Source organism: Rhineura floridana, chromosome 15, assembly GCF_030035675.1.
Source record: "Rhineura floridana isolate rRhiFlo1 chromosome 15, rRhiFlo1.hap2, whole genome shotgun sequence".
Classification (NCBI taxonomy): Eukaryota; Metazoa; Chordata; class Lepidosauria; order Squamata; family Rhineuridae; genus Rhineura; species Rhineura floridana.
In genome coordinates this window covers 33,152,691-33,174,560 of record NC_084494.1, presented here as the reverse complement: position 1 = coordinate 33,174,560, position 21,870 = coordinate 33,152,691, and the positions used below count along the sequence as shown (strand labels likewise).

The 21,870-nt window shown below is 45.4% G+C and overlaps 1 protein-coding gene and 1 long non-coding RNA gene across 4 annotated transcripts in view; one reads left to right on the top strand and one right to left on the bottom strand.

The window, feature by feature from the left end:
- LOC133371008 (uncharacterized) overlaps positions 1-2,509 on the bottom strand; it is a 10,445-nt gene extending 7,936 nt beyond the window's left edge. Inside the window, exons 1-2 of the long non-coding RNA XR_009759233.1 lie at positions 2,191-2,509; positions 203-907 (exon numbers count right to left, since the gene is read on the bottom strand). This is a non-coding gene — a long non-coding RNA (uncharacterized LOC133371008). The remainder of the gene's footprint in view (positions 1-202; positions 908-2,190) is intronic.
- On the top strand, positions 2,498-21,870 carry DMAC2 (distal membrane arm assembly component 2). 3 transcript variants are annotated; one of them, XM_061598054.1, is made up of 7 exons: positions 2,502-2,601; positions 10,166-10,289; positions 10,388-10,578; positions 12,552-12,632; positions 14,193-14,335; positions 16,740-16,902; positions 21,349-21,870. In XM_061598054.1, exons 2-7 carry the CDS (start codon positions 10,287-10,289, stop codon positions 21,566-21,568), a joined length of 801 nt encoding a protein of 266 aa, XP_061454038.1. In that variant the 5' UTR covers positions 2,502-2,601; positions 10,166-10,286; the 3' UTR covers positions 21,569-21,870. The 3 variants fall into 3 exon arrangements, with proteins under 3 accessions (XP_061454037.1, XP_061454038.1, XP_061454039.1); XM_061598055.1 differs by lacking the exon at positions 2,502-2,601 and adding an exon at positions 8,072-8,295; XM_061598053.1 differs by lacking the exon at positions 10,166-10,289 and having other exon boundaries at positions 2,498-2,601.

The window sequence follows — 21,870 nt, the reverse complement described above, 5'->3', positions numbered from 1 at the left end:
AAATGCAAACAAAGCAACTGTTTATGTTACAAACTTCTTGTTGTTAAGTAGCTTTGGTGTTCATATACCAGGCATGTCCAGCCTATCCCCACTGAGGTTCATTTCCCTTTCATTACTTGGAACCCAGGAAGCAAGTCAGACCACTGGGCTGCTTGTTTGCTAACAGGGCTTGCTGTTCCAACCTGTTCCATCATCAACTCACCTTACAGCCTCTATGCTGCAAAGTTGGCCTGCGTCCTTCTGGTGTGTCCTAGAGACAGAGAGAGAGAGCTCTTCGAGGTGGGATGTCAAAAGATATATTTAAGGTGGAACAGCAGAAGATGGCCTTCAAGGAAGCAGTCGGGAGGCAAGGAGCGGTGGTGGAAGCTCTTGTGCCTGTTAAATGGGGGGGGGAGTGATCCTGGGTGGGCCTTGGGTGGATGCTGGCTTGTATGTGGATGCTGGCTTGTATGTGGATGCACAAGGAATGGGGCTAGCTAGATCTGCCACTGATTATTCTTGAAGGTGTGGAAGCACCCTCATTCTCTCCAGTTCTGGGAGAATGCGGAAGGGGGAATCAGGTCAGCGTCGGACCTGAGCATGTAAACGTGGGCAGCTACCTGCTACTCCAAAGCCTCCATTAACTCCTCGCTCAAGTGGTCCAGGGATCTTCGGAGCTGTTTACCTGCTTGCATTCCACAGCAGCTGCTGACACCAGAAGCACTACCGAAAGGTTTGGAAGAAACACGCCCAGCTCTGAAGTTGCCAGCTGGGCTCTCAGTTCAAAGTTCAGGCTCAAACAGGTGACAGAGTCTTTTCACACGCCTTTGTTTTCTTTTTCTGCCCCAGAAGGAACAGAAAGTCCTGTCAAGGCAGGTCAACTCCCTCATAATCCAAGAATATGGGGACATCCTGTGAAAATGATTGGCTGGGGAGAGAGAAAGACAGAAGGAAGTAATTCATCACACATAATTAACTTAAAGGAATTTTCTGCCACAGAACGTGATGATGCCAGGGGCTTGGAGTGTGTTTTTTTGAAATAAAAAAATAAAAGGATTAGATAAATTCATAGACCATGAGCATAGCAATGGCTATGAGTCACTACAAAGGAGACCTGCAACAAAATGTTGCAGTGCAGAGTGTTCCTGTTCAAGATTCTGTCGCTCCCCCTTCGCCCTCTGCTTTTTTGTCTTCTCCACTCCGCAACAGACACATCAGCATTCTGCAGTTACTGAACATGCTCAATTCTTGGTGGATGTTTCGGATTCCAAGCCCCAATGCTCCCCCCAGACCTAAAGATTACATGTACTTCTGCAAACCCTGAGGTTCTTCCAAGTCTGCTGAGACCTCCTTCTTGGGTGTAAGTGGTGCCATTTGGGGTACATAAGGATGGGCACTTGGAGAAGTAAGATTGTTGTGACTATACAAGAATGGCACAGCAACAAAATGTGCCAGTGTAGCATGCTTCACTTAGGAATTCCAGCCACACTCATTATATCCTCCCTCTCAACAGATGGCCATCATTTTGTGGGTGGTGAGCATCCTCAGTCCCCACTGAGCTATTCTGGGGAATTCCCCACCCCTTCATATTTTAAAAAAATCTGCAAACTTCTGGGCTCTCTTGTCTGCAGAAACCTCCCTTGTGTGTGTGGCTGTCTTGGTTACACAAGCGTAAGCCCTTGAAGACTTAAGACTGGATATTGGTATACAGTATAGCTAAAGAGAACCTCCATATGCAGAGGCAGTCTCTCTCTGAATAAGATGCTGGGGACTCTCGCACCCTGCTTGTAAGCTTCCCAGAGCATCAGTCTGACCCAGTAGGGCTCTCTTATAAGCTGGTGTGGAGTCCAAGGAAATATTAAGGAAAAGTGGTTCCTACAACACCTGGGCAAGGAAATACTGATGATGGTAATAATATTTCCTAGTCTGCTCTGGAGGAACTAGAAACATAATGTAGGTTTTGCTTGTGAGTGTACACTGAATGCCCTCCTTTTGTGAGTGACAATAGCTTACATGCATACCAAAGGATGCGGTGCCTCTCAGACCACATGCAAAGTGCTTTTAACAGGATACAGGTTTTAAAATAATCAAAAAAAGGACAGGGACTTTAGACATTTGCAGACATTTCCAAAACTCCATTCATTTTTTAAATCACAATAATCTTGCAGAAATTAGACACATTAATGTAAAAAGGGACCTATGAATTCCCACCTTGGCTTAATTCTCCTGTTGTGGCACCCAATCAAAAGAATGAAATCTTGGCTAAGCCAATAAAATCCCCTCCAGATGGCAACTAGGTAAGGACTCTTTGTGCGTTCAACGCCTGGGCACGTTAATTTTGCAGAATTAAAACAATACACACTAAATTTCGTTTCCTTTCGCATTATCTAATAGCAACATATCCCTTTGTGCCCTCTTTCCTTTAAAAGGGACGCCTCTCCGTCTTGTGAACGGGATTCGTAAATCCGATTCCAAGTAAGGGCAAAAAATTAAGGAGAGATTTCAGAGCAGCTGAGCATGCTCAGTGGCATTTGATCGGGAAAACCTATGGAGAGTCTGCCCTCATTCAAGTTCATATAGCGGCTGTCACATGACCTGTTCAAGATGGCTGCGCCCACGTTAGTAAGTAACGGGGGAGGGGGAACTCCTTCGTTTTTTTGGGAAGCTGGTTTCTAGGGGGATGGACTTGACCACATTACTACTGAAGGGGGAAGGGTGGGGGTCGAAAGGGGGAAGGGTTTCCTTTCACATGGCCGGTATAGAGAAACGAAGGTGTTTTGTGTTGGGTTTTCCCCCACCTCCCCAATGTGGGATGATAAATACAGCTTTCAGTAGGGGGAAATCGATATTTTTGTAACCTAATCTCTGCCCTGGCCGGTTGTCATCTTTTTTACTGGCCCTTCCACGCGCCATTAACAGCAACCTGCGAAACAGAAAGTAAGCAAGATGTGCTTCTTCACATCGCCAGGAAAAAAATCACCTGGTTAAGTTCCCTCTGGTTGGTCTTTTACCAGCAGCAAGACATACAGTTCTGGAGGTGAAGCTTTTCCTGGCACGAGAGACAGTGGTTGAGGGGAATTTTACAGGGTGGTTCATGACAGATGGTCTTGGAGGTCACTAATTCATACGGTCGCCATAAGTCGTAATCGAATTGAAGGCACATAACAACAACAAAGGATGTACACCTTAACGTGGGGAGGGGGTGTGAGAGTATTGAAGAAGCTGAGAGGTCAGGAGTCTAGACCAAGAGGCTAGACTCCTAGCAGGGGCACCCCAGGGCAAAATGGTCAAAGCTGAGACACCAGGCTAAGATGCATCCAAACTCAGAGGAAGGCAATGGTAAACCACCTCTGAATACCTCTTACCATGAAAACCCTATGAACAGAATATCCAAAACTCTTGGTGGTCACTGATTCATAGGGTCGCCATAAGTTGTAATTGACTTGTAGGCACATAACAACAGCAACAACAATATTTATATTTCAGGTTTGTGTTAAAGGCACATTAAAGGAGCCAGTAGGGAAAAACGGCAACTAGCAAGACTCCCTCTGTCTCCTGAGGGAAGATAATGAGGCTCGTAGTTGCTATGGGTAGCTTGGCTTGCCAGCTTGGCTCTGCCAGCGTGATGTCAGCGTGCTCTCGACCTAGTATTTGTCCTGGGAGAGGAGAGAAGTGGTCTGAAGTTGGGAGTGATTCATGCCACTCCTGTGTCATGGTCAGACCACTACCTGGTAAATATGGACTTCTCGTTGCCATGCCCCCTCCGCAGGGGTGAAGGACCTACTAAAATGGTCCGCCCCAGACGCCTGATGGATCCGGATGGATTCCTGACTGCGCTTGGGGAATTGGAACCTGCTGAAGGTCGCCCGGTCGAAACCCTGGTGAAGGAGTGGAATGTGGGGATCACCAGGGCATTAGACCAGGTGGCTCCGAAACGTCCTCTCCCCCTGAATAGAACTCAGCTAGCTCCATGGTATACACCGCGGTTGCGTAGCTTGAGACAGGAGGTGAGACGACTAGAGCGCCGGTGGCGGAAATCCTGCTCCGAAGATGTCCGGCCACAGGTTAGAGCAGTAGTAGCTGCCTACCAAGTGGCAATAAAGATAGGAAAGAAGGCTTTCTTTGCTGCCTCTATTGCGTCTGCGGAGTGTTGTCCCAGGAGGCTGTTCCAGGTGGTCCGAAGCCTGGTCGGTCCAGTTGCTCAGGAACCCTTGGAACAGTCAAAGGCCTCCTGTGACCTATTAGCAAAACACTTCGCTGATAAAATCGAACACTTACGGAGCTCGATCCCGCGCGCCGTGGACACAGTCGATGAACCAGAGTTGGCCAGTTGCAAGCCGGTAAATTGGGATCGGTTTCGGCTTCTCCCTTCTGAGGAAGTGGACAAGGTGCTTTCATCTGTGAAGCCAACCACTTGTCTTACTGATCCTTGCCCTTCGTGGCTCCTTGTGAGCTGCAGAGAGAAATTGGGCGAGGGGATCAAAGCGGTGGTAAACGCATCCTTGAAAGAGGGTGTGATGCCATCAGCCTTCAAGGAGGCAATTGTAAAGCCCATCTTAAAGAAGCCCTCCTTGGATCCCCAAGTGTTAGATAACTTCCGCCCAATTTCGAATCTACCATTTCTGGGCAAGGTCATTGAGCGAGTGGTGGCCAACCAGTTGTCAGCACACTTGGATGAAACGGATTATTTGGATCCATACCAATCGGGTTTCAGGACTGGTCACGGAACTGAAACAGCCTTGGTCGCTCTGGTTGATGATTTGAGGAGGGCATTAGATAGGGGAGAATCCACCTTTCTTGTCCTCCTCGATCTCTCAGCGGCTTTTGATACTGTCGACCACAGTATCCTTCTGCTTCGCCTGGAGGGATTGGGAATTGAAGGCACTGTATTACAGTGGTTCCATTCCTTTCTCTCCGACAGGTACCAACAGGTAGCGTTGGGGGAGGAGGTATCAGACCCTTGGCCTCTCAATTGTGGTGTGCCACAGGGCTCTATCCTCTCTCCCATGCTATTTAACATCTATATGAAGTCGCTGGGAGCAATCATCAGGAGATTTGGGCTGCAGTGTCATCAATATGCGGATGACACTCAGCTCTATCTCTCGTTTAAATCTTCACCAGAGTTGGCTGTGGAGACCTTGTCCAACTGCCTGGAATCCGTGAGTGGATGGATGGGAAGGAACAAGCTGAAGTTGAACCCTGATAAAACCGAGGTACTACTTGTGGGGGACAAGAGAAGGTTGGGTGACATTGACCTGAAGTTCAATGGGGTGAGTTTACCCCTAAAGGACCAGGTCCGCAGCCTTGGGGTTGTGCTTGATTCCAGGCTGTCCATGGAGGCTCAGATTTCGGCAGTGAGCCGGGCAGCCTGGTACCAACTACACCTCATACGAAGGCTGCAACCCTACCTTCCTGTTCATCAGCTCCCGCTGGTGGTACATGCCCTGATCACCTCTTGTTTGGACTACTGTAATGCGCTCTACGTGGGGTTACCCTTGAAAACGGTCCGGAAATTACAACTGATACAAAATGCGGTGGCTTGACTACTTACGAATAGATCACATCACACCAGTGTTGTTCGACCTACACTGTCTTCCAGTTGTTTTCCGAGCCCAATTCAAGGTGTTGGTATTGACCTTTAAATCCCTATACGGTTTCGGCCCAGTTTATCTCACGGAGCGCCTTCAACGCCACCAATTATGCCGCCCGACAAGATCGGCCACACAGGGCCTTCTCTCAATCCCGCCAACAAAAACAGCCAGATTGGCGGGTACAAGAGAGAGGGCATTCTCAGTGGCGGCCCCCACTCTTTGGAACTCCCTCCCACAAGATCTCCGGCATGCCTCTTCCCTAAATGTATTTCGGAAAGCCTTAAAGACTTGGCTTTTTCAGCAGGCCTTCGGGGTATCTGGGGAGGGTTAATCGATATAATTGTAATGCCTCCTACCCAGTTTTAATATTGTTGTTGTAGATCTATTGTTTTTATTGTATTACTGTATTTTATTAATTGTATTTTAATAATTTTGTAAGTCGCCTAGAGTGGCCATTGGCCAGATAGGCGACGAAGAAATTAAATTTATTATTATTATTATTATGTCATGTCACCAGCACATGCCCCCATCACTGCAAAAAGGGTAAAGGCTGTGGCTTTGTTACCTAATGCTGCTTTACATTCCTCTCTCCTTTTGTATAAGTCATTCATGGGGTCAGCTGCTCACATAATAGAGGAGGAATGTGTCTTTAGTTCTGAGTAGCCAAGTTGATGAGTGTCTAGTCCTTATTTCTGTTTAGCTAATCCGTTTGGGTAATGCCTACAATTCCTTGGGTTTGTGCTTGGTTGTTTTTTTAATTAGTAGACTAGTAGCAGTCCAGAAAATGGTTTTCACTGATAACCATTGACTATTTTGGTGACTATAGGTAGGCGGTGCTTTTTTGGGGACTGTCACCCCTCCTTTTTTGTTGCTCATGGCAGCCATTTTGTGCTGGCATCCACAATATTTTTAATACGGTATGAGTACCAGCACTTCCTTTTTTACCCAAAAAAATCACTGACCCTACTATATTCTGCCACTAGCAGCCTCGTACCTGCCGTTGCTCAGGAATTCTAATAAATCAAAAAAATCAGTGCAGTTTTTAAATTGTTGCTAAACTCATGGTTTTGAAAGGTTCAGTTCACCATCCTGATTCAAAATGTGATTGAATTGTATCCAAACATAGATGAAAACCTGCTCTTTGATCCCAAGAACCATCGTGCAAAATCTGGTTAAAATCAGTGCAGTTTTGAAAGGTTCAGTCCACTATCTGGATTCAAAATGGTGACCAATTGTATCTAAACATAGATAAAAACCTGCTCCTTGATCTCAGAAATCATGATGCAAAATTTGGCTACAGTTGCCTAAGAGATGTTCAAATGCAAACCAAACTAACAGCTTTTCAAAATATCTGGTAGATAAGAGTAGTAAGTTTTTAAAAAGCAGCACCAAGAGCCAAAGAATATTTCTTTCATATTGGCACCAGAGTGTGCTTTGTGCTGCTCACTGTCCTGGATTGCAGGGCTGATGTAGACATGCAGCCTGCTCATCTCTCTCCTGTAAAACTTCTTCACCAAGCAAGTACAACAGCACCATTTACCCTCTATGGCTTAGGGAGTGATGCAGCCTCTCCCAGCTGGCTACTAGAACAGTAATGGACTACTAGAAGATAGTCAAATGTGTGGATCCTCGTGAATTTCCTCAAAATCCATTTAGGATTAGGATTCCAAGTTCTCCCCAAAGTGAAACAGTATCTTTGGGCACTTTCAGACAAGCTGCTTATTGACCATTCATCCTGACTTGTTTGCAGCAAGTTTAGACGATGTTGGCTATTTAATTTTATTCATTCTGATTGGTTTGCCAGGAGATTAGATGATGTTGTGTCAAAGCGTTACCCTTCACTTTCCAGTGCGTTTCGCCATTAGTTTCCTTGGCAATCGAAAAAGTCCAATCATTTGGGGAAGAGGGTTTGCTTTGCAAGGCCTCCCAATCAACTTTAATTTCACAACCTGAATTTGCCAATATGTGATTGAGCCCCACTCAAAAAATAGGGGTAATCTGGAAGCAGCCTTTGAGTCAACCCATTTAAAAAGAGCCCTGGAGTGTGGAGTTCTGATTTAAATGACTGTGAGAAGAGAACTGGGCATTAAAGAAATTTATCTTGAGAGTTGTGAAGGCTGAATGGTCATATGTTTCGGGTTCTTGGTCCTTAAAGTGCAGGGTGGGGGCTGTCTGGGTTGAAGAAATCCGAAATACGATGTTTGATGTGCATATGGGAACACTGACCAGTTGGTGGTGCTGTACATTCACTGAAGGATACTTCTTTTGCCATTTGACTGTTCTATCCTTTACACAGCACTCCTCCTATGTAAAGTAAATCTTTCATAATGCTGGGTTGCCGCTTCTGCCTGACAGAGTTCCTGTGTCGTGATCAACTGCAGTGCAGACCGAAATCCAGTAGATGGAGGTTTTGCCTTCACTCTTGTCTTCTTGCCAGGAAAGTGGACACCTATTGAATTTCAACCTTACTCAGAGCTGTACACTGGTTAAAAAGATTTACAGTTTAATCCTAACCATGTCTACTCAGAAGTTGTCTTATTGAATTCAATTAGACTTACTCCCAGGAAAGTGGGATTAGGATTGGAGCCTTAGGCAAACTGAGGTGGTGAGTGCCGACAGAAATGGAACCACGTGCGTTCCTGCCTCCTCTCCATTTTTAGCCCACACGTGTTCACACCAAACATCTGAAGAAGGCTATAGTAGACTGTCAAAGTTAATTTGTGAGGTAAGATAAGAACTGGGGACTTCTCTTGCCTGCTGAGAGGTTTTTTTTTTTTTTTTGTGGGGCAGAGGGAGAAACACCCCAGCACAGTGGAGAGGGTCTCGCTACTTGTGAGCTTCCAGGGGCATCGGGTTGCTTGTGGTTGAAAGCAGAGTGCTAGACTAGATGGGCTTTGGGGTCTCATCCAGCTGGGCTGTTCTTACGTTCTTGCAGCCCCACAAGAAGAAAGTGTGAGAAGTGCAACTCTTGAACTGCTGCACAATCCCCCCCCCATGACTCAGGAGGCAATATCCTGCTTGCTTAAATAGTTGGCCTTTTTGAATAGGATGCGACAAACCTTATTATGCAGTGCTGGAGGGCAACTGATGAATAGGGCTTTTCTTTGTCTGTGATTGATTTGGTTGTCAGCTAGACAGTCTGGGAAGAAATGTGGGCTGTTTGTTTTCCCCTTTTAACATTTTCTTTCCTGTTCTTCATGAGAGCCTTTGAGACATCTGTTTGGCTCCTTAGATCCTGGATGGGGCTGCCAATTTCTTCTTGGCCTCTGCCTCTTAGGAGCAGAGTGGTTTGCCGGCATTAGCAGATGGCAATGCTTGTCTCTGTCCTAGCCCCCCCCCCCCGGTTTACTCTGGCCATTTGACAACTATAGTGGCAGATCTTGGATGTAGGAGCAGCAGAATTGAATTCCAGGAAGACTATATGGACGTTTCAGGATGAGCAACTCTTTCCCTGCTTCAGTGGTTTAGAATCATAGAGTAGTAGAGTTGGAAGGGGCTGTAAGGCCATCAAGTCCAACCCCCTGCTAGTTGCAGGAAGCCAGCTATGGGAAGCCCACAAGCAGGACCTGAGGGCAGCAGCACTCACTTGTGATTGCATATTCAGAGGTAGTATTGACCGCATGAAACTCTATTAAGCCCTGTACAAAGGATATAATAGTTCCCTTCCAGATGGCTTAGAATCTAATAGACACAGAATGAGAATACCAAATTCTGAGTTATATCATCGTGCTAGTTCTTTTCAATGAATTATGGAAAGGACTGAAAAAAGTGCAGAAATCAGGGACATACATTGAACAATGTTATTTCAAAGTCAAAATTTTCGAACATTGCTCTGGATAAAGAGTGATGGAAATGGAAGTAAGGGACGAGCCAAGTGAGAGCCAGCATGGAGAAGTGGTCAGAATGTCGGACTGGGACCTGGGAGACCAGGGTTCAAATCCTCACTTGGCCATGAAGCTCACTGGGTAACCCTGGGCCAGTCACTACCTCTTAGCCTAAGTTACCTCACAAGGTTGTTGTGAGGATAAAATGGAGACGGGGAGAACTATGTATGCCACCTTGAGCTCCTTGGAGGAAAGGCAGGATAAAAATGCAATAATAAATCAAATAAGTGGTAGCTGGTCCCAGCCTGGCTGATGGAGAGGGCCTTGGTGTCTCTCTTCCCCTTTTATTTATTTATTACATTTCTACCCCACCTTTCTTTTTCATGACTGAAACCCAAGGCAGCTTACATATGGCTCCCAGGCGGTCTCCCATCCAGGCACTAACCAGACCTGACCCTGCTTAGCTGGCCTTATGTGCCTTCAGACCATAGCCTTTTGACAGCTGCCAGGTGGAATGGACACTGGTACAGTTTGTGCAGGTGGCAGTTTACTCCAGATATTCCGCCACAAAGCAGGGATGGTGGACCTGCGGCCTTCCGGGTACTGTTGGACTCCAACTCCCATCAGCCCCATCACCCAGTGTGGCCTGCAGTTGGGGATGATGTTGGAAGTTGGAGCGCAGCAGCATCTGGAGAGCCGAAGGTTCTCCTCCTCTGCCATCAAGATAATAAGACTGTGTAAGGGCAGAAAATTAAGTGTGTTGTATTGCAGACTGGGTTAAAAGTGGCTCCTGGAACTGGAAAGGTGGAAGGACACTGTGCGTTAAAGGATCCACTTTGTTAATATGGAACATGGAAAAACAACGTGACCAACCTCCCCTAGCAAATGTGAGATGGTGAGTTTGGAAACTTAGCTTTCCCCAGAGCTCTATATCTTGATAAAGATGTGTCTTCCTCTCAAAACGCTCTATCTCCCGGTTTGTTCTTTTTCCAGATGCGGCGCAGCAGAGGCTTTGCCTCGTTGTGGGACAGCAGCCTTCGGTATAATAGCAATTCAACTGCCCCTGCTCCAGATCTCATGAAAGGCCAGATCCTCCAGTACCTCCACAACCGCTTCTATGACATTGAACTTTTTATAAACATCTGCTGGAATGTAAATAAATGGAATATAGGAAGGAAAAACAGGTATATGCACCTATGTTGTTTTTCAGGCAAGTTTCTAGACAGGGGTGGTGCTCCAGGTGCTGCTGGACTCCAACCCCTACTGGGAGGAAGGGTGGGATATAAATCTAATAAATAAATAAAATAAACTCCCATCAGCCGCAGCCAACATGGCTAATGGTCAAAGATGATGATAGGAAGTGATGATGATAGTCTTTAGGAGATGCCGCTTCCCCTCTGGAGCTATAATTTCCAGAGGGATTTAGCAGTCAATCCCTCTTCCCAGAGAGCTCTGGGAATTGGAGCTCTGTGAGGAGAATAAGGATCTCCTAACAGCCCTCAGCACCCTTCACAAACTACAGTTCCCAGCATTCTTTGCAGGAAGCCAGGACTGTTTCAAGTAGTATGATATTGCTTTAAATGTGTAGTGCAAATGGGGCCTAAAAGAATTGGGACCCCCGCATAGTGCAATGGATAAGGTTTGGTTGCTGAATACCTAGAGCTGAAATCTCCACAAAGCTTACTGAGTGAACTTGCTTCTTAGCTCAGCTTTACCTTAAGCTTGTTGTGTGAAGCTCATTGATGTGAAAGCACTTGGTCTACTGAACAGGGCCGCAGAATCAGGAAATAAAACTAGGACGTTTTATAAAACTCTCTTCTTGATCGTCCCAGAGTGCAGGACACAGAATAATGGGCCCAACTTGCAGGAAGCCAGATTTCAACTGAACATCGGGAAAAATGTCCTAACTGTTAGAGCGGTATGACAAAGGAGCCAATGATCTAGGGATGTAGTGAGCTCTGCAACGCTGGAGGCCTTCAAGAGGCAGCTGGACAGGCACCTGTCGGGGATGCTTTAATTTGGATTCCTGCATTGAGCAGGGGGTTGGACTCGATGCCTTATAGGCCCCTTCCAACTCTACGATGGTACGAAGTGCAACCCACAATAGTAGCTCCTTCCCTGAAAGGGGAAGTAGTGCAGGAAGGGCTCTGGCTCCTGAGGCCAGTGCTGAAACCCGTCCTTTAGATGGGAAGACCATAGCTCAGCGGTAGACCACGTGCTTTGCATGTAGAAGGTGCCCGGTTCCCTGGCATCTCCAGTTGGAAGGGTCAGGTAGCAGGCATGAGACAAACTCTTCCCTACGTGGGACTTCAGAGAACTGCTGCTAATCAGAGTGGACGATAGTTGAGCTAAGCCAGGATAGGGGAACCTGTGGCCCTCCAGACGTTGTTGGGCTCCAATGCCCATCAGCCCCAGGCAGCATGGCCAATAGTCAGGAGTGATGGCGGTTGGAGTCCAACAGCGTCTGAAGGGCCACAGGTTCTCCATCCCTGAGCTAGATGAACAGTTAGCCGAACCTTGTATAAGGCAGCTTCCCATGTTCCTGTGCTTTCCTTACAGATGTTTCCTGGCCTTTCTAGTTAAGGGGAATGAGAAGACCCCCTCCTGGAGCCCTTGAACCACTGTTGCCAGTCAGAGTAGATCATATGGGCTATTAATGGACCAGTGGCCTTTCTCAACACAAAGCAGCTTCATATGGTGCTATCTTAACACCAACTCTTCTTCAGTTTTAGGCACTGGGTTAAAATTATCTTCATTTGCCCTTACCTTTTCAGTGAGCTGTAATTTTTATTTTTGTAGGGTGGGGTGTTTGTATATTTCACAGCTGCTCCTGAGTTCCCTTATGACTTCTATATTGTATTGATCTGTTGATCTTTATGCTTTTCTGTTTTTATTTTTTTTATGTAATGCTTTAACGTTGTGTGCTTTTGTTCTTTAATCTGAAAGCCACCTTAGTGCATTGTACAGCTTGACTGAAAGGCTGGCTGTGGGTCCCATAAACAAAGTGAGCTTCCAATCGCCTCAGAGTAGGTTTTTGACCACATTTGTTTATATTGTATTGTTTTAATGTCGCTTCTCGCTCTGAGACCGGATGAACAACGAAGAGCGGATTATAAATCATGTGAATGAATAAAAATGTGTTCCACTTGACCCTCAGGTACCTAACGGAGACGCAGAAGCTCTATGGGGACAATCTCGCGGCTGCCTTCTTTGCTCTGTCTTTGAAGGGACGAGTTAGGTATGTAATACATGCCCTAGCCAAAGCATTGTATTGTGGGAGTGAGACATCTTTGCTCATCTAGGAGCCTCTGGATTTCCTTTTGGCTTTTTCTTTGAAGCTCTTTCCTACCACTTTTATAGCCCAAGGCTACTAGAACAAAACCGGTGGATAGCTATGGGGCCCCCAGGAGGGCCATTTGGCCCAGACTGGCCCCAAGCTCAAAAAGCGTCTCAAGTTTAGGCACTTGTTAATTTTTTGACATTTGGTAAGTGTTGCAGTTCCTTTTTCACGTGTGTTGGACCAAAATGTGACATCCTCTCCCTCGGCTTGGAGCTGTAAATTTAAGCAGATAATTAGGTCTCACTCTGTTGGGGGCTCCTATTTTGTTTTTGTGTGTCATCATTTTTTAAAATTATTTTTATTGTGGCTAGAGGGCCTGAAAAGTTGGAAGTGGCCTGGGCTTCTGTGGATCTCTGAAAGGGCTTGCCTTGTGTTGCCAGTTTTTTTCTGTTGGGGTGGGGGAATCTGTCCAGAGCCATGTACCAGTGATGGGTAGCACCCTAAGTGGGTGGAGTACCCTTTCTCCCTCATCCTCTGCCTCTGTAGACTCTCCTTTTGTTGATTCCAGTAGCTCATGTCTTTATATCACCTTTGGCATCTTGGGAAGGAGAGGTTGTTTTTTTAAAAATATATGCAGTTATTATTTATTGAACTCATTATTCTCTTCTAACACAAAGAAAGGTCTTCAAGCAACTTGCAGCATATTTGAAAGCATAAGTAAAAATAATATTATAATCTAAATAAATTGTTATAAAGACACATGCAGTTAAAATAAAATACACAAAGGAACCTGTAATAACAGTAGCAGAAAACTTCAGCAGGACAGCTAACAGCAAACATTTTCATCACAGGCCATCAAAAGCCTGTGAAGAAAGGTAAGTTTTTATCCTGGCACTGCAAAGATGTCAGGGAAGGTGGCAGGCAGACCTCACTGGGGAGAGTGCTCCACAAATAGGGAGACACAGCTGAAAAGAGCCTCTCCCTTGACATTCTCCTCCAAGCCCCTCTCAAAGGAGGCACTCGGAGAAGGTCCTGGGATGAGGATCTAAGGACCCAGATTTAAGAGCTAGATTACAAAAAATGGCAGCATCCAAACTTTGCCCCAAGAAAAGCCAGATTCTGAAACCTGAATAATTAGGGCAATGAAGCACAGTTTTACACACAAGCACGTACCCATGCACCATTTGCTTCACATCATCCATTTAATAATAAATAATAATAATAAATTTATTTTTGTGGTCTGTCTCTCACCCAGATTGCCGGTCCCGAGATGGATTACATAGATTTAAAAATACAAAGCATACATAAAACCATATTGAAATTTAAAAATACAAAAACAGACAAAGAACCATGCATAAACAAACCCATAAAATCCTTAAAAATCATGGAATAGTAGAGTTGGGAGGGACCTATAAGGCCACTGAGTCCAACCCCCTGCTCAGTACAGGAATCTAACTTAAAGTAATCATCTACAATAACCCCCGACTGTATAAAAACAACAGCATTATTGTGTTTTAGGTTCCAGGGTGAAAAGGAATGGTACCCTGAGAAATACATACGCTGGAAGAGCCGCGAGAGTTTCCGAAAACTTGTAGAAACCCCCTTGGAAGCAGTTGATGTCAGCGGCTCCGTTATCACCTATGATGGCCTGGATAATCTGGGTGAGGGACTGGGCTTAGTTGGGTCAGTGATCGTTGTGACACCAATAAGACTTTGCGCTTATATTGCACTTTTGAGCATTCAGAGTGTACAGGTTTCCCATCAGGCCCCTGATTCCAAGGACATTCCTCCACCTCTGCCTCCTCCTTGAGCATCTAAAGGGCTCCTTTAGGTTCCATCTGCACCATACATTTTAAAGCACTGTGATACCACTTTAACAGTCGTGGCTTCCCCCAAAGCATCCTGGGAACTGTAGTTTGTTAAGGATGCTGAGAATTGTTAGGAGACACTATTCCTCTCCCAGAGCTACAATTCCTAGAGTGGTTTAACAAACAATCCTTCCCAGGGAACTCTGGGAATTGCAGCTCTGTGAAGCAGGGAGGTGTCTCCTATTGTGATCTTGTTTGGAGATGGGGTATGTGTCTGTGCCTTTGATCATGTGCAGAGTGAAAACAAGTCTGGGCTGCTTCAGGAGTGGGGAATCTTTTTGGCTCTGGGAGCCAGATCTTTTAGCTGGCCCCACCCCATGGGGCAATTTTGACAGGTGAGTTGTCCTGCCCACCTGACAGAATCCCTTGCCCAGGGTTCCCAAACTTGAAAACCACAGTGCAAGGGGTGTTGCCAGCCTTATGCTTTGCAAGCCTCCCCGCACTTCTCTGCACCTCCAGCATCAGGGCTGGGAAGGAGAAAGATGGAGCAGCTTCAAAGGGCCAAGCGGAGAGGGGGAAAGCAGTTTCCATTGAATGGAAACGGCTTCCCCCTCCTTGAGCAAGGCATGCACCTATTCCCCTCACAGAGCTACAATTCCCAGAGTGGTTTGACAATCAATCCCTCTTCCCAAAGAACTCTGGGAATTGTAGCACTTTGCTCCAGCAAAGAAATAATTGGGAGCCCACTTTTTTCTCTTAAATATCTCTTTATTTTTAGATACATAAACCATAATTTACAAAAATAAATTTCTTTCAAGTCTGATATTTCCATGATTCATATTCCAATAATTCACAAAAAATAACCATCTCTCAGTAAACTTTGTGTTATCAAAAATTCTGTTTCTTTTATAAACCAAATCTGTCAGCTTTTCCATTTCTGTTCTTTCTAGACATTTCAGTAGCCATTCCCAAATAGATGGAACTTGGGGGTTCCTTCCCTTTATGAACCCAAACTATTCTGGCTTCTATCAACAAGATCTTAGCTGAGGACTTTTGTTCTACAGAAATGTCCTCCTCCATCCATTTAACTGTAATCAACTTTGGAGAGAGAGTTACTCCTGTCATCAAGGATACCCGATGTAAAAATTTTCTCCAGAATTCATAAGCAAACCCACCACATATATGTTAAATATGCATTTGAAGCCAACCATTTCCAACATTTAAAACAAATTTCCATGCAAATTCTATTCAACCTGGCAGGGGTGAAATAGCAACGTAATAAACCTAGTGAAGATTATTTTATAGAGTGCCAAATCTTAAACCATCTCGATTCTAGAATTGTAAATCCCAATTCTTGTTCCCACCTTGACTAACCACCAGTTCCCTTTATATTTCTTTTTGCTACCTATTAGCTACTGGGCCAAGTTCAAGGTTCTAGTTTTGGTGTACAAAGCCCTATACAGCTTGGTATCAGGGTACCTGAAACATCGTCTTACCCCTTATACATCCAGTGATCACTGCGCTCTGCAGGTGAGGGCCTCCTGCAGATACCATCTCATCAGGATGTCCGTTCTGCATAACATAGGAAGCGGACCTTTAGTGTAGTGGCACCTACCCTTTGGAATTCCCATCCCTTAAATATTAGACAGGCACCATCTCTGTTATCTTTTTGGTGCCTACTGAAGACCTTCCTCTTTCAACAAGCCTTTTAAGTAGAGTCCTTATCCCAGTCTGTGTCTGTGTTAGAATTGCTTTTCAATATATTTTTAAACCTTTTTTTTTTTTTTTTTTAAATAGATGTTTTTAAAGCTTTTAAAAATGTTTTAAAGATGTTTTGTGTTAATATGTTTTTAATGGTTGTTTTGTTTTAATATATTTTAAAGTCTGTTTTTATGATGTCTTAAAGAGTGCTTTTGTTTGCCGCCCTGGACTCCTACTGGGAGAAAGGGTGGGATATAAATCTAATAAATAATAATAATAATAACAACAACAACAATAATAATAATACTTTTGTGAAAGCTGTTCTAACAAAAAACCACAATGCTGTAGTCTGTGTAAATGATGCAAATTAAGCCTTGTTTGCTTATATTTTACTATTATGCACTCTTTGGCTAGTTACGAGGTTCAGGTTGCAACATTTTGGAAGTTTGTGTTTTAGCACTGAGTACACCTGTCTGGCCTACGTTACATGCTGTTGCCTATTAAAGACCATTCACAGCCAGTTTCAAACCTCCTTTTTCTCCGGGCCCTCCGACAGTTTATCTTCAAGCACTGAAACACCTGGACCTCAGCAGATGCCCCAACATCGACGACTGGAGTCTGAACCGGCTACATGTCTTTGCAGACCGTCTGCAGGAGCTTTCGCTGGCTGGCTGCCCCCGCATCACTGAGAATGGACTTGCTTGCCTCCACCACCTGGAGTGAGTACAAGCCACTCAGAGTGTGTGTAGTGGTAAATTTTTTAAGTGCTGGAGCCCGTCTCTGCAGCCTTCGTAGCCGTTTTCCCAAAGAGAATCCACACATTCAGGCCCAGTAGATTTTCTGATTTCCTCTATGCCAACCTTCAGCAACCTGGCGCTCTCCAGATAGGTTTGGTACTACAGCTCCCATCTGCCCCAGCCTGCACAGCACCAGGATGGCAATGGCAACTCAGTGCTAATCTGTCAGAAACAAAAATAGAAAGCCTCATTTTCACCTCATTCACTTACCAGAGCAAGAATGATCATCCAGTTACCCTGGTGCTCTGAAAGATAATTATCTGGCTCACATGTTGCATTAAACCAGTTTAAAATAAACTGTGGGTCAATGTGAATGAGCAGCATCCTAATGTATGGTGCTGAAACTGCAAGCACTTCTGTTCCACTCCTGTTGGGAAACAAGCCCATGGTCTGGCTTGTTGTAATGTGGTTTGTGTCCTCCACAAAACAAACCACAAGTGCAAAGCCAAGAACAAACCTTGATTTTGAGAGAAACAAACCACAAGCCCCGGTTCAGATGGCACAAAAACCCTGACTATGCAGTCTTTCCCAGCCACACAGCAGGGACAAGGGAGGAGTGAAGTGCAGGAGTATACACCAGGATGCTTCACGTTCACATTAAATCAGGAATGAGGAACCTCCGGCACATGAGCCAAATTTTGCCTGCCAGGCGGTTTTCTTTAAGCTATGCCCACCTGTCCAACATCAGACATCATACCTGACATCAGGTGTGGGACTAGTAGAGACACGGCTGGATTAGCTGCTGCTGCTGCTGTCAATCCCTGTAGAAACAGGATTGAACTCCCCACCTGTCAGCTGATGCATGGAGAAAGATTGAAAGGAAGCATGGAGTTCTGTGGATCCTGCTGGTTATGCAATATGGTCATGTCCGTGTTCTTGGTCTAAATCATGGATGGAGAGCCTATGGCTTTCCAGATGTTGTTGGACTACAAGACGTCTTGATGATGATTCATTTATATCCCACCTTTCCCCCCCAAACTGGGATTCACGGCAGCTTACAAAAATTAAAACAAGTACAGTTAAATGCATATAAATTAAACATACAGAAGTAAATTAACACATAATTAAACTAACTATAAAATTAAAACCAATTAAAGCATAGCGATTAACAAAACACAGAATACAAATCGGTGAAAACAACACCTTATTTAATAGTCCTTGCCGCCAGTTCCCCAAAGCCTGTCAGAACTGGAGCCTTCACCTGCTGACAGAAGGACAGCAAGGAGGGGGCCAGTCAAACCTCCCTAGGAAGGGAGTTCCAGAGCCTGGAGGCAACCACCAAGAAGGCTCCTTTCCGTGTTCTCACCAGACGTGCCTGTGAGGGTGGCGGGACGGAGAGAAGGACCTCCCCTGATGCTCTCAAGGATCGGACAGGCTCATATGGTTTTGGTGATTTGTCCCCCATTTGCCACCCAGGGCTCCTTCTGGGAAGAAGGGCAGCATTTAATAAATAATAACAAGTCCCATCCGTTTCTGCCAGCATGGCCAATGGCGAGGGATGATGGGACTTGTAGTCCAGCAGTATTTGGAGGGGCACAGGTTCCCCATCCCAAGCAGATTGAAAGGCAAGGCAAGCACTTTGAAAGCTGCCATGAGTCAGGCAAAGACAGCTGGAAAACAGGATGCTGCAGAATCGGCTTGGGTCGTCGGGCATCTTCTTGATTTGTAACCCTGAGTCAGGGATCACGCTGCAAGTTGCAGCATTTGCAGATGAGCTGTTACCTTTGTATCTCTGACGTAACAGTGATACCAAAGGGGATTTCCCCTTTCAGTTGTTTTCACTAGCAGTTCAAGGTTGCCCAGTGATGGTGAATGGGAGGAGCTTCAGGACCGAGGAAAGGAAGTATTTCTGCACATGGCTTGTTGTTAGCATGTGGAATTCCCTGGCACAAAAATTCCACTGGCGTAGGTGTCTATTTTCAAAAAGACTTAGACAAAATTCATAAAGCAGCCAACTGTTGATAGCTATCATAGGTAAATGGAACTTCTGTGTTCACAGGCAGTCTATCTTTGCACCCTTTGTCATTCTCTCTTTTAATAATTCACAGGAAACAAAACCTAGTTACTTAGTTTATAGAGTTACTGGATCTCTTCCCACAATAAATAGTTCCAAACCGATTCACAAGAATAAAATTAATAACACAGTAGAAAATGCCTCAACATGTTAAAAACAAAATACAGAGTGAATAAAACAGTCTCGAAAATACCTGGGTGTGCTTATAAGAACATGAGAGGAGGCTGCTGGATCAGGCCTGAGGCCCATCTAGTCCAGCATCTGGCTTCTGAAAAGTAGTTACCAGAAGCCACAGGAGGGGAGTGTGCCCTTGCGCCCAGGTCCTGCTTGTGGGCTTCCCATGGGGTGGCTACGGTGAGAACAGGATGCTGGACTAGGGCTGCTTTCACACTGCACTTTATTCCGTTATTCTGATGATTTCTTACCTGGTAATTTGCGCATTATATTTGATCTTTCACATGACGCACAAGCTACAGAATTCTAGTGGAATGTGGTGGAAGTTTAGCGCAAATTTCCGTGATAAATGATACCAGAAATAATTCGTTAGCAAGGCTGGGAACCCGGAAGACCGCACGAGATTTTCGCTAGCTGCAGCTGCTCACGTGACAGGCATCCCAGCATGCAGTGCATTCCTGCCCTTCAGTCGCACAGTTTTTGGGGGGTTTTTTGCCTGATGAATGTTGTACCAGTATTCCAGCATTGGCGCAGATAGCAGCAGCATTTCCCACACGCACCCCAGTCTTGATACAACCAAAACAATTTAAAAAGTCAAATCCTAAAAGGAGAGGGCTTGCATGGCGATGGGACGACCTCCTACACAGTGGGGAACAGTGCTCATGGGTGATGGACAAAAGCAACCTGTGTTGTGTGAAATGTCGGTATATCAGCTGAAAAAGCTGCTCTTCCTTAACGCAAGAGGTACTGCAGTGTGAAAGGGATTTTAGAAATCAGTACAGAAGCGCTGCCTTTTCAATCTGTTAAACTAATGCAATCAGCCCCATGTGTGAAAGCAGCCTAGATGGGCCAGTGGCCTGACCCAGCAGGGCTCTTACGTTCTCACAGCAGCCAACCAGATGCCCATACGGGAAGCCTCACAGGCAGGACCTGAATACAACAACGTTCTCCCCACTTGCGATTCTCAGGAACTGTCATTGGGAAGCATATTGCTTCTGACCATAGAGGCAGAGCTGGCTATTGTGGCCAGTGCAAGTTCACTTGAAGCCCTGCAGATTAAAATCAGGATTCACTAAAGGAACCTCTTCTTCTTCTTCTTCTTCTTCTTCTTCTTCTTCTTCTTCTTCTTCTTCTTCTTCTTCTTCTTGACTAACTAAAGAAACCTTGAAAAAAAATGAAAAAATGGAAATGGACTGCCTTCAAGTCGATCCCGACTTATGGCGACCCTATGAATAGGGTTTTCATGGTAAGCAGTATTCAGAGGGGGTTTACCATTGCCTTCCTCTGAGGCTGAGAGGCAGTGACTGGCCCAAGGCCACCCAGGAGACCAGGGTTCGAATTCCCACACAGCCATGAAGCTCACTGGGTGACCTTGGGCCAGTCACTGCCTCTCAGCCTCAGAGGAAGGCAATGGTAAACCCCCTCTGAATACTGCTTACCATGAAAACCCTATTCATAGGGTCGCCATAAGTCACGACTTGAAGGCAGTCCATTTCCATTTTCACACTACAAAAGGTCCTAAAGTAAAAATGACAATAATTTTTTAAAAATCACATAAACATGTTAAAACAATAGTCAAGGGCATCACAAACGGGTTCCTCCCCAACATAGCCGCCACACCCCACCTAAGATGAACATTAAAACAAAACATCCAATTCTTGGTGGTTGCCCAAATGCCTAGGGACATCATCCTTCTCCCCCGTTTTGAAGGGAACTGTCTGCTTGTGTTGAGATGATGCACGTGCATGTTGCAGCTTAGAAGAGGCATTTGCACTCTCTTTTGGAAATGCCCGCTCCTCAGATTATGTTTGCCATCTGATATAAGGACCAAGATTAGTTTTTAGAAAAACTAAGTTAAATCTTTTACTCAATGAATTGGGGACAGGTTTTTTTAGTCAGTTAAAATGTTATGAACTGATTGCTCTGATCAATTAATTGTCCGCATATAGCAACCCTCGTTAAAATCTCCCCTCTGATTAATCCATTAAAAACTTCCGCTGTTTGATCTGCTGAGTAAAAACTTGCAACTCTGCTGAAAATCTTTGTTGCTATATATTGTTGAAACCATACTGAGTGATCACTGCCACAGCAGAACATTTTAAGAATGGGTAGGGGGCCAGGGGTATGGGGAGAGATGGGGGGAGGATCATATATTCACTCTTCCTCCCTTGTCCTTGCAGGAATCTCAAACGCTTGGATGTGTCTGACCTCCCCTCTATTCCCAACAAAGGGTTAGTTCGGATCTTGTTGCAGGAGATGTTACCCCAATGTGACATTGTGGGAATGGACTTCAGTGAAGGGTTGGGCCTGTCCTTGAACTCACATGAGCTTGGAGGGGAAATAGAGGAGGAGCATAAGGGGGCTGCTGGCAGCCGGAAAGGCAGAGAGGTCCCTGTTTGAACTGGGAGGGTTGCTTTTCAGAGACTTTCCCCAGGCCAGTCATTGCACTCTCCAAATTGCTCTGATCTCACTTTGCACCCAGTCGACATAGAGACAGCAACAGATGTGATTGTTTTAACCCTTCAGATGCCCTTGGACTCCAACTCCCATCAGCCTCAGCCAGAATGAGGTCAGGGATGATGGGAGTTGGAATCCAACAACACTTGGAGGGCCATAGGTTGCTCCCCCTGAAGTAGGCATGGACATCTATTAGTTCACCTTCCTTATGGTCATCCTCATAATAAACAGAGCATCTGAATACA